The following is an 11,440-nucleotide window of genomic DNA, read 5'->3' on the forward strand; positions in this document are numbered from 1 at the left end:
CGGGCCGGCGGGTGGGGCTTGGCCCATCCCGGCCGCGGCAGCCGGCGGGCCTGGGGCGGGCGATGTGAAGAGCCGGGCCGGGCCGGGCCGCGGAGCCGCCCAGGGTAAGAGCGGAGCGGCTACGCTGCCCCGGAGCCGTCCCGCGGTGGGCGGTCCGGGCCCTCCCCGTCCCGGCCCCGTGCTGCCCGGCTCGGCGGAGCCGCCGCGGCCTCCTCCGGCCCCGGCCCCGGCCGCACTGCCCGGCCCAGCAGCCGCCAGCCCCGCGGCGGGCCGGGCTCCAGCTGCCCCCGGGCCCGCGCAGCTCCAGCCCGGGCTATAAATACCCGGCGCCGGCTTAGGCGAAGTAGGACGCGAGGGGGGCGAGGAGGAGGAGGAGGAGGAGGGTCACGGGAGGGTGGTCAGGGCACCGGCCCCCGGGAGGACGCGGCGTCCGGGTCCGTCCGCCCCGCGTCCCGCGTCCCACGAGCCGCGGGTGGGCTGGCGGGCACCGCGCCGCTCTGCCCCGCTGCAGGTCCGTCCCTGCGGCCCTCCGGGATGAAGCTGAAGAAGCAGGTGACAGTGTGTGGAGCAGCCATCTTCTGCGTGGCCGTCTTCTCCCTCTACTTGATGCTGGACCGGGTGCAGCACGACCCCACACGCCACCAGAGCGGGGGCAACTTCCCCAGGGTGAGCGGCCAGGCGAGGGGGGGTGTCGGGGGCTGGTGTCAGGGGCTGCTGGGGGCCGGGAGGCTAAGCATGGGGCTGAGCTGGGCCAGGGCTTCTTCCCTGCTGCTGTCAGGGCACGGGGGAGGGACCAGGACATCGGAGGCTCTCACTGTGGTCTCCGTGTCCCCAGAGTCAGATCTCGGTGCTGCAGAACCGTATCGAGCAGCTGGAGCAGCTGCTGGAGGAGAACCACGAGATCATCAGCCACATCAAGGACTCGGTGCTGGAGCTGACAGCCCACGCTGAGGGGCAGCCGGCGCTGCCCCACCACACGCCCAATGGCTCCTGGGTGCTGCCCCCCGAGAACCGCCCGAGCTTCCTCTCGGTCTCACCACAGGACTGTCAGTTTGCCCTGGGGGGCAAGGGCCAGAACCCAGACCTGCAGGTGAGGGGCTGGCGTGTGGGCCCAGTGGCTCAGGGCCTGTCCTGCTGGCGTGAGGGACGTGTCCGTGGGCTCCTCGCCCTACTGCCCTGCGGGTGTCCCAGTCCATTGTCTGCTCTCAGCCCCGTCTCCCCCTGACAGATGCTGGCTGTGTACTCCCTGCTGCCCTTTGACAACCAGGACGGTGGCGTGTGGAAGCAGGGCTTCGATATCACCTATGAGCCCAACGAGTGGGACACGGAGCCCTTGCAGGTGTTTGTGGTGCCGCACTCCCACAACGACCCGGGTGAGCGGCAGGCGCGGGTGGGCAGGGCAGGGGAGGGCTGTCCCCACGTCGCTGGGCCCTGCGCTCTGACCCCCCGCTGCTGCTGCCAGGGTGGATCAAGACCTTCGACAAGTACTACTACGACCAGACGCAGCACATCCTCAACAGCATGGTGCTGAAGATGCAGGAGGACCCGCGCCGCCGCTTCATCTGGTCCGAGATCTCCTTCTTCTCCAAGTGGTGGGACAACATCAGCGCCCAGAAGCGGGCTGCGGTGCGCAGGTAGGGCCGCTGTGGGCAGGGGCTGCAGAGGCTGCGGGTGGGACCCAGGTGGCTGCAAGGCAGGGGCGGCTCTGCCACGGGCACATGGCTCACCCCAAGGCCCTGCCCAGAGCAGATCACATCTTGTGTGTCCCCCTCACAGGCTGGTTGGCAACGGGCAGCTGGAGATGGTGACGGGAGGCTGGGTGATGCCCGACGAGGCCAACTCCCACTACTTTGCTATGATTGATCAGCTGATCGAGGGGCACCAGTGGCTGGAGAAGAACATCGGTGAGAGTGGGCACGATGCCGGGCAGCAGGGGCAGGGTGCGGGCTAGGGGCCTGTTTGATGTGCTGGGGGCACCCCCAGCCCTGGCAGGAGCCCCCTCCTGTGAGGCTGATGGGTGTCTGTGCCCCCAGGCGTGATGCCCCGGTCCGGCTGGGCTGTCGACCCCTTTGGGTACAGCTCCACCATGCCCTACCTGCTGAAGCGCTCCAACCTGACGGCCATGCTCATCCAACGCGTGCACTATGCCATCAAGAAGCACTTTGCTGCCACCCAGAACCTGGAGTTCATGTGGAGACAGACGTGGGGTGAGGGGCTGCTGGGAGGGGGCTGCGGAGGGGCCTAGTCAGGGCAGGTGGCTGCAGGGAACAGCTTTCCTGTGTGGCTGGTGACAGGGCGGCGATGCCTCTGCCCTGCACGGGACGGCCTGAGGGTGATTAACCCCCTGATCCCCCACCTGCCTCTGTGCCTGGCGTGCTGGGGGAGGCTGCTGTGCTCTTTGGGCTCCATGCAGGTGAGCCTATGTGCCAGGTCTGCTTTGCCCCAGCAGCCTTCCACGTGCCCATGGGCTCTCCCTAGCATCACTGAGTGGTTTGGGTTGGGAGGGACCTTGATCTGGTTTGCCCCAGCAGCCTTCCACGTGCCCATGGGCTCTCCCTAGCATCACTGAGTGGTTTGGGTTGGGAGGGACCTTGATCTGGTTCCAATGCCCCTGCCATGGGCAGCCCCTGCTCAGATATAGGCAAGGGAGAGCTGTTGCTGCTGCTCAACCATCCTTGTTCCTGCAGATCCAGACGCCAGCACCGACATCTTCTGCCACATGATGCCCTTCTACAGCTACGACGTGCCCCACACCTGTGGGCCGGACCCCAAGATCTGCTGCCAGTTTGACTTCAAGCGCCTGCCGGGTGGCCGCATCAACTGCCCGTGGAAGGTGCCTCCCCGAGCCATCACCGACTCCAACGTGGCGGAGCGGTGAGTGCTGCGGGCGTGGGGCAGCGGCTCTGAGCCCTGTGGCCCTGGTCAGGAGCCACCCTCACACCCCGGCCCCCACGGCAGAGCACAGCTGCTGCTGGACCAGTACCGCAAGAAGTCCAAGCTGTTCCGCAGCAAGGTGCTGCTGGTGCCGCTGGGAGACGACTTCCGCTACGACAAGCCGCAGGAGTGGGACGCTCAGTTCCTCAACTACCAGCGCATCTTCGACTTCCTCAACTCCCGGCCCAGCCTCCACGTCCAAGTATGTGCAGGGGGCCAGGGGCAGTGTGTGGGCTGTGGGACAGGCACCCTCAGGGCCCCTGGGAGCCGTCGGGTGGGCAGTGCTGTGGGGTGCTGGGAGCCCCGTCTGCGGCAGCCGTGGCCTCTGCCCCGTGCTCAGGGCTGCGGTGCCGTCCCGCAGGCGCAGTTCGGGACGCTCTCTGACTACTTCGATGCCCTGTACAAGAGGGTGGGCATCGTGCCGGGGATGCGGCCGCCCGGCTTCCCGGTGCTGACGGGAGACTTCTTCTCCTACGCGGACCGGGAGGATCACTACTGGACGGGCTACTACACCTCCCGGCCCTTCTACAAGAGCATGGACCGCGTGCTGGAGGCTCACCTGCGGTGAGGGAAGAGGGATGGGCCCTGGCAGGGGTTGTGTGTGTGGGGTTAGCCGAGCAGCACCCAGGAGCCCTGGCAGTGCCCCGGGGTCTGCAGCAATGCGCTGAGGTGGCTCAGACGTGGTCCAGGCAGTGCCAGCCCCTCACTAGTGCCAGGGCAGCCTGTGTCCCTGTGCATGGGGACCACATGGGCTGGGTGGCTGCTCCCTCCCAGCCCTCTATCCTGGCACAGCTCATCCCTGAGCACTGGGCAGGGGCTCTGGGTGACCCTGTGCCTGTACAGGGGGGCAGAGATCCTGTACAGCCTGGCCCTCGCCCACACGCGCCACGCCGGCGCCGACGGCCGGTACCCGCTGTCTGACTATGCGCTGCTGAGCAACGCCCGCCGCAACCTGGGCCTCTTCCAGCACCACGACGCCATCACCGGCACCGCCAAGGAGGCCGTAGCAGTTGACTACGGAGTCCGGTGCGTGCAGGGGCTGGGTGCAGCCCTGAGGGGCCGGGAGCGTGGCTGGGCATGGGGATCCTGAGGGGCCCCTCTCCTGGGGGCTGGTGGAGGGTGTTGGGACAGAGTTGGGGCTGTTCCCAGTGGGGAGTCTCACTCTGCCTGTGCCCCAGGCTGCTGCAGTCCCTCACCAACCTCAAGCGTGTCATCATCAATGCTGCGCATTACCTGGTGCTGGGGGACAGGGACACGTACCAGCACGACCCCACCACACCCTTCCTCGGCATGGTGAGCAACACGCCATGCCCTGGCACGCTGAGCTAAGCCAGGCCCTGTGCCCGTGCCCTGGCAGCACAGCCCTGCCCGCTCAGTGAGGGGCAGCCAGCGAGGGGGCCCAGCCTGCGCCTGGCCAGGCTGCTGGGCACACCGTGGCTCTGACCACTCCTCTCCCCAGGACGACACACGCCCCAACCAGGACTCTCTCCCTGAGAGAACGGTGGTCAAACTCGATGCCTCGCCCCGGTAGGAACTGCCCACCTTGCTCTGGAGCTTCTGGGGTAGGAGGGGGTACCTGGGACTCGGTGGAGGACAGGGGTGGGTGCACAGGACCTGGGGGGCTGGCTCAGGACGCTGTAGGGCTGTCATGGCCATCCCTGTGTGACTCTCCCTGTGTGACCCTCCCTGTGTGACCCTCCCTGTGTGACCCTCCCTGTGTGACCCTGTGTGCAGGTTCCTGGTGGTGTTCAACCCGCTGGAGCAGGAGCGTCTGAGCGTCGTGCCGGTGCTGGTGGACTCGCCACACGCACATGTGCTCTCTGAGGAAGGGCAGCCCCTGCCTTCCCAGCTCACTGCGCACTGGGGCTCTGCCACTGACACGGTGCCCAACGTCTACCAGGTACGGGGTGCCCCCGTGCCCCACCCTCGGCTGCACGGCCTCTATGAGCCACACTCCCAGCCTCGCACAATGCTCCACAGCTGCAACACCAATCCATGAGCCTCTCACCCCGTGAGCCCCTCTCCGTCCTATCAAGTGTCCCCACACCCCAACACAAGCTCCCATTGCTCACAGCCCCCAGGCCCCCTCCCCTCTCTGCAGAAGCCACAGGAGTGCTGAGCCAGGGTTGCTGCAGGCTGGTCCCCTGGCGCTGGCTGCCGTGCCGTGCCAGGGCCACTCAGGTGTGGGTGCTGCCTGCAGGTGTCGGTGCTGGCGCGCCTGCCCGCGCTAGGGCTGCGTGTGCTGCAGCTGCACAGGCCCGTGGACGGCCGCACCGCGCCGCTGCCCTCGGTGCGCCTGCACCTGCCTGGCCGGGACGTGCCGCAGCGCAAGCAGGAGCCCGTGCCCGTGCGTGTCTTCCCGGCCGCTGCTGAGGACTTCTGCCTGGAGAACCAGCACCTGCAGGCCTGCTTCTGGGGGCACTCGGGGCTGCTGAAGGTGAGTGCGGGGTCTGGCGGGCAGCGTGGGGTGGAGGAGGGGAAGCGGCTCAGCGCTTCCCTGCGCAGGGTGTGCTCACCGCTGCGCCGGCCCTGCCCGCAGAGCATCCGCCGAGCTGGAGAGGAGCGGGAGCAGAGGGTGAGCAGCGAGTTCCTCGTCTACGGCACCAGGACCTCCAAGGATAAAAGCGGAGCTTACCTCTTCCTCCCCGATGGCGAGGCCAAGGTACGGGCAGCTCCTTGAAGCAGCCGATGGCTGTGCCCACGGCTGTGTGACGCAGCGCTCCTTCCCCCACAGCCCTACGCCCCCAAAGACCCCCCAGTGGTGCGGGTGACGGAGGGACCCCTGTTCTCAGAGGTCGCCAGCTACTACCAGCACGTCCAGACCGTGGTGCGGCTGTACAAGGTGCCAGGTGAGTCTACGGGGCTGTGCCGGGGAGGCTGGGGCCACGGCACGGTGTTCCCGCGGGGCCCAGCCCCTCACTGCCTGCCCGCAGGGGTGGATGGCCTGGCCCTGGACGTGTCCTGCCTGGTCGACATCCGTGACCACGTCAACAAGGAGCTGGCCCTGCGCTTCAGCACCGACATCGAGAGCGATGACACTTTCTTCACTGACCTCAACGGCTTCCAGGTATCCAGCGGCCTGGGGAGGTCCAGCGGCTGCCCTGGGGGACAGAGCCCTGCCAGCTGGCACCGGGCACCGCTGCAGCCACCTCCAGCCCTGAGCTCTGTCCCTCGGCAGATCCAGCCCCGCCGGTACCAGCGCAAGCTGCCGCTGCAGGCCAACTTCTACCCCATGCCCACCATGGCCTACATCCAGGACTCGCGGAGCCGCCTGACACTGCACACAGCCCAGGCTCTAGGTGTCACCAGCCTCAGCAGCGGTGAGCCCTGGTCTGGGCCTCGGTGGGGGATGCTGGGAGCAGAGTGCTGCAGGCTGGGCACGGAGTCCCGCTGTGTCCGCGGGCTCTCCGGCTGCCCCCCGTCCCGAGGGAGCGGCAGAGGGGCCGCATGGGGCTCCCGTTAAAGCCCGTGGCACTGGGACCCGCTCTCTGCAGGGCAGCTGGAGGTGATCTTGGACCGGCGTCTCATGCAGGATGACAACCGGGGCCTGGGCCAGGGGCTGAAGGACAACAAACGGACCTGCAACCGGTTCCGCCTCCTCCTGGAGCGCCGCGCCACTGCCAACAAGGTGTGTGACCGCGGGGCTGCAGCGCCGGGCGGGCACGGGGAGAGCCCAGCTTGGCCCCGGGGCAGGGCAGAGGGAGCTGGCTGCGGGAGCCACGCATGGACTGGCTTCTCCAGACACAAGGCAGCTTCTCCCTGCTGCTGCCCCCAGTCCCTGAGGGGGTGTGGGGAGGCTGCGGCCGTGGAGCGGGGCCTGTCCCACAGGCTGGGAGCAGAGCTATGCTGCCCTCATAATCACAGTGTCTTGTCCTGCCCCCTCGCTGTTCTCTATGCATGCGTCCTGTCACCCATTCAGAGCTCCAGCTTCTTTTCCAAACTGACCTCCATGTTTAAAGCCTTGGGCTTCCCCGGCGCCGGCACTGGCAGCCCCGAGGTAACGGCCGGCCTGGCCTCACTGTCTCTCCCTGTCTCGTGCACTAGCTGATAGTGACTGGTGTAGCCAGGCTCTGTGCAGGCCTCAGTCCCACCGTTGGCTGCCAAGCTCTCTGTAAGCTGCCCGCGCTGTGTGGGCTCTGGGGAGGGGGCTCAGCCTGGGTGGGCGCAGCTCTGGGTGCCCCGTTCTGGCAGGGGGCTGTTCCCTGGGGGCTGCTGGAGGGGCTGCAAGCAGCAAGGGGGTCCCATGGGCCACGTCCAGGCTCTGCCTCGCCCCGCCGGTGCCCGGCCCCGCTCACCCCACTGCTCATTGGCAGGTGCAGGACGGCCGCCCCATCAGCTTCCCCTCCCTGCTGAGCCACATCACCTCCATGCACCTGAACGCCGAGGTCCTGGTCATGCCCGTGGCCCAGGGGAAGCTGGCCCCGCCAGCCCTGCGCTCCTTCATGCCCCTTGCCGCCACCCTCCCCTGCGACTTTCACATCCTTAACCTGCGGACGCTGCAGGCAGAGGTGAGCTGTGTCCTGGGAGCAGGGCCAGCGTGGCCTGGGGGCAGCAGGACTCTATCTGCAGCTCTGCATCTCACACCCCGGCTCCCTGGCAGGAGGACTCGCTGCCCTCGGCCGAGGCAGCCCTGATCCTGCACCGCAAAGGCTTTGACTGCAGCCTGGAGGCCAAGAACCTGGGGTTTAACTGCACCACCAGCCAAGGCAAGGTAGGACCGTGCTGCCATCTGTGCTCGTGCAAGCCAGGAGGGAGGCTACAGTGGGTCCCAGATCCCCCAGCACCAGCGTCCCAGGGGCTAGTTGAGAGTCCCGTGGGTGCAGCATGCAGCCTGCTCTGCTCTTGCCCAGGCAAAGCTGGAGGATGTGGGTTTCTCACAGAGCGAGTCTGACTCAGTGAGGAAGGGCAGAGCCTCGGCCAGGCTGTGTGCTGGGGAGGGCCTGCGTGTCCCCATTACAGGCTCCTGGCACAGCGTGTGGGGCTGCCCCACACAGACACCACGTCTCATTCAACGGGGCCACCCCACTCTCTCGTCTCTCCCCAGCTGGCCCTGGGCAGCCTGTTCCAGGGGCTGGAGCTGGGCTCCCTGCAGCCCACATCACTGACCTTGATGTACCCACTGGGCACGGCCTCCAACAGCAGCACCATCCACCTGGACCCCATGGAAATCGCCACTTTCCGCATCCGCCTGGGGTAGCGCCGCTGGAGGGGGCCAGGGCAGAGGCCGTGCGGCGTGGGAGCGGTGCCGGCGCGGTGCGGGGCCGTGGGGCTGCGCCAGGCCGGCGGGCGCTGGGCAGGAGCTGCTGGACTCTCCAAGGCTGCTGCCTTCTAATTTATTAGTGCTGTGTTCTCAGATAGATTTCAGAGGAGAACTGCTGTGGCAGGTCTGTGCGGCTGGACGCTGGCTGGGCATGGAGGCCACGGGGCAGGCGCTGCTCAGGGCTGGCCGAGGCTGGGGCTGGGGCCAGGCTCAGTTGCTGCTGTGGGTGGGCACAGCTGCCCTGCTGCCTTCACACGGCTGCCCAGACACTGCCCACTCCGGCTGCAGGGGCAGGGGCTGTTGCTGGGCTCCCCCAGCCCACGGGGCAGCACCAGGCTGCCAGGAGCCCAGTGGGGTTGAGGCGCTGGGCCAGGGAGTGCTGCGGGCTGGAGACTGAGCTCGCCTGGAGCTTGTAGGAAACACGAGGCTGTTTCTGAGGGCCCTGGTCTGTGTCTGGTTTGTGGTTCTTGTCCTGTCTGTGTTGGGGAAAGAAAATGGTACTCCACGGGGAGACAGGGCAGCACCCTGGGGCAGGCTCGGAGACGTGGCCAGGGCCAGTCTGGGTGTGCTGGGGGGGCTGCACCATGCTCTGCTCCATGGGGCCCCTGCCCTGACAGGGCTGCTGGGGCTGAGCCAGGCCTGTGGCTCTGGGCATGTCTGAGAGGCTGGTGGCACAGTCATGTTAACAGACCCTCCCAAATTCAGCACCTTTTGGTGTGAGTCTGGCAGCCTGGTCTCTGTAGCCAAGGTGCTGACAGTCCCTGCAGGGAGGGAAGATGGGGGTAGAGGAGGAGGATCTTGCTTGCTGCAGCCCCTGCAGTGGGGGAGGGCTCCTGCAGTAGCCTCCCAGGGCTGTGGGCACTGGCTGTGCCAGGGCTGAAACACCAGCAGCTGCTGGGAGAGCCAGAGCATGCCCCTATGCACAGGGCCATGGGGCACTGCTGTGGGGCACTGCCAGCCTTGCCCAGCTGCCAGAGCAGGCTGAGGGAGTGGTGTGAAGCCCTGGCCCGACAGCGATGCTCTGGTGCCTGAGCCCTGGCAGGGCTGCAGGAAGCTGTGTCACCAGGAGCATCCTCACCAGGAGCATCCTCCCGGTTGCTGTGGGGATCACAGAGGCTGCCGTGCTCCCCTGCCCCCAGGGCTAATTACTGTGGAGTGTGAGCAGAGGGAGCCACGACACCCGTTGGGGAGGGCTGAGTGAGGAGCAGGTGCTGGCTGAGCTCTGTTGCTGTTGCTCCTGCAGGCTCCAGTGCATCCCGTTATCCCACAGGCTCAGCCACAACCCCACAGCCCCAAGAGCAGGCTGAGTGCAGGGAGCCAGCGTGGACTAGCCCCAGCAGCTTGCAGTGCCCTGTGGGGCCTGGCATGGGGCAGTGTGGTGGGGGGGAGCAGAGCCCAGCTAATGGCATGGTTGGCAAGAGGCCAGGCTGCTGGCACAGGGCACCTGCCCACCGGGCTGGGCTGCCAGGGGCTGAGAACGGGCTGCCAGGGGCTAACAGCCTGCCTGCCCCCAGCCTGGCCTGTGGCCCTCACAATGGCACTGGGATCCCAGGGCACGAGGCCGGTGCCCGCTGGGGGTGGGGATGGTGGGAAGCTGGGGAAGGCGCCTCAACGTCCCGCACCGGCCCGAGAAGCTCATTATCGATGCTCCCGCCTCCTGGCCTGGTCCCTGCGGAGCGGGCAGCGAGTGCAGGAGGCTCTAATGGCTCCAAGAGCTCTTGATGGGCCGTGATGGAGGCGGGGGCAGGAGGGGCTGTGGTTTCTGCCTCTGCCGCAGCCAGAGCTGCCTCTGCCCAGGGTCGGCTGGGAAGATGCCGGGTGGGCTCCTGCTCCAGCTGCTCCTTGCCACGGCTCTGTGCCCCAGCCTCCTCGCGACAGGTACAGCCCCTCTGCCATCCCTCCTGCTCCCTGAGCCCATCCTCCCCATCCCTGCTGGGGTCTTATCCGTGGGGGGCTGCTCCCTGACAGCCCATAATGAAGGCTGGGGCAGCTGCTGGGAGTGCTGGTCTGCGCTGGGCTGGTGGCTCAGGCGTGGTGATGCCGGGGCTGATCCCGCTGCAGCACATCTGTGGGGTGAGAAGTGCTGTCCCTGTGGGGTGGTGGGGAATGGGGAGGAGGGGGTTCAGCATGGGGAGATCAGGGCTGACCCACTGGGCTGGGAGCTTTCCTCTCCCCTCTGCCACCATCACAGCCACTGCCCGGGTTTGCCCTTGCTGGGGCCAGGGCGAGCGCTGGAGGTCAGAGCACACAAGGGGCCATGCTCAGCCCGTGTGCCCCGGGGCTGGAGCCCACCTTGAGGGCAGAGCCCAGGCTCCTGTGCCGCGTCAGGCAGCCGCCATGGGGACTGGGTGAAGGGGAAGGCTCCGCTCTGCTGTGTCCCCGCCAGAGCCGTTAGCTGTCCCATGGCACGGCGCTGGCTGCTGCCACACTGATCCACCAACCCAGCTGGGGATGGGGTGCAGCCCAGCACCCACCGACCCACCAACCCGGCTGGGCACAGGGTGCAGCCAGCACCCACCGACCAACGAACCCGGCTGGGCACAGAGTGCAGCCAGCACCCACCGACCAACGAACCCGGCTGGGCACAGGGTGCAGCCAGCACCCACTGACCCACCAGGCCGGCTGGGCATGGGGTGCAGCCCAGCGCCCGCAGCCTCAGCGGGGCCGAGCCCCGGCGCTCGCCCAGCGCCTGTTTCCCGCCGCAGGGCCGGTGCCGAACCCGCACCTCTGCGAGGGCTACGCGGGCGCCGACGGCCGCTACCACCCCGGCTTCTCCTGCCCGCGGCTGACAGACCCCGACAGCCACCGCTACTGCTGCCGGCCCGGCCCACTCAAGTCCTGCTGCTCACAGCTGGCCCTGGAGGCTCTCACCGGGGTCAACCTCTCCAGTCTGGCCGGGCCCGGCCTCCTCCGGTGCGCGGGGCCGGGGCGGTGGGAGGGAGCTGCGGGGACCGCCCCGCGAAGGGGGGTGCGGGGGGCCGCGGCCGCCCTCCCCTGAGCTGTGTTCCGCAGGAACCCGCTGGCCCTGCCCTTCGTGGGGCTCTACGGGCTGCTCATCGTGCTCCTCATGGCCCTCGACCTCTTCCACTTCTACCGGACGCGCCGCCGCCGCATCAGCCGCCGCCTGCTTCCCTGCGCCCGCCGCCCGCCCCGCACCCGCGGGGGGCCCCCGCCGCCGGCCCCCGGCCGGGCCTGCTGAGGGGGGGCACGGGGCGGGGGGGGCGCGGGGCACTGCGGGGCCGGGGG

At 68.1% G+C, this 11,440-nt stretch overlaps 2 protein-coding genes across 6 annotated transcripts; both read left to right on the forward strand.

The window, feature by feature from the left end:
• Positions 1-14: 14 nt before the first annotated feature.
• Positions 15-8,633, forward strand: MAN2A2 (mannosidase alpha class 2A member 2). 5 transcript variants are annotated; one of them, XM_062000093.1, is made up of 24 exons: positions 15-104; positions 512-666; positions 836-1,090; positions 1,229-1,373; positions 1,463-1,634; positions 1,777-1,904; positions 2,034-2,207; positions 2,688-2,874; positions 2,959-3,136; positions 3,296-3,498; positions 3,778-3,960; positions 4,113-4,227; positions 4,394-4,461; positions 4,669-4,834; positions 5,135-5,371; positions 5,474-5,596; positions 5,669-5,783; positions 5,868-6,001; positions 6,113-6,254; positions 6,429-6,562; positions 6,854-6,931; positions 7,248-7,442; positions 7,535-7,645; positions 7,979-8,633. In XM_062000093.1, the coding sequence occupies exons 2-24, from the start codon at positions 535-537 to the stop codon at positions 8,129-8,131; spliced, it is 3,528 nt and encodes a 1,175-aa protein (XP_061856077.1). In that variant the 5' UTR covers positions 15-104; positions 512-534; the 3' UTR covers positions 8,132-8,633. The 5 variants fall into 5 exon arrangements, with proteins under 5 accessions (XP_061856077.1, XP_061856078.1, XP_061856079.1 ...); XM_062000094.1 differs by lacking the exon at positions 6,854-6,931; XM_062000095.1 differs by lacking the exons at positions 4,113-4,227; positions 4,394-4,461.
• Positions 8,634-10,231: 1,598 nt separating this feature from the next.
• Positions 10,232-11,393, forward strand: LOC133625838 (protein shisa-like-1a). The gene is made up of 3 exons (XM_062000440.1): positions 10,232-10,267; positions 10,812-11,107; positions 11,207-11,393. The coding sequence occupies exons 1-3, from the start codon at positions 10,232-10,234 to the stop codon at positions 11,391-11,393; spliced, it is 519 nt and encodes a 172-aa protein (XP_061856424.1).
• Positions 11,394-11,440: the final 47 nt, after the last annotated feature.

Source organism: Colius striatus, chromosome 7, assembly GCF_028858725.1.
Source record: "Colius striatus isolate bColStr4 chromosome 7, bColStr4.1.hap1, whole genome shotgun sequence".
NCBI lineage: Eukaryota > Metazoa > Chordata > Aves > Coliiformes > Coliidae > Colius > Colius striatus.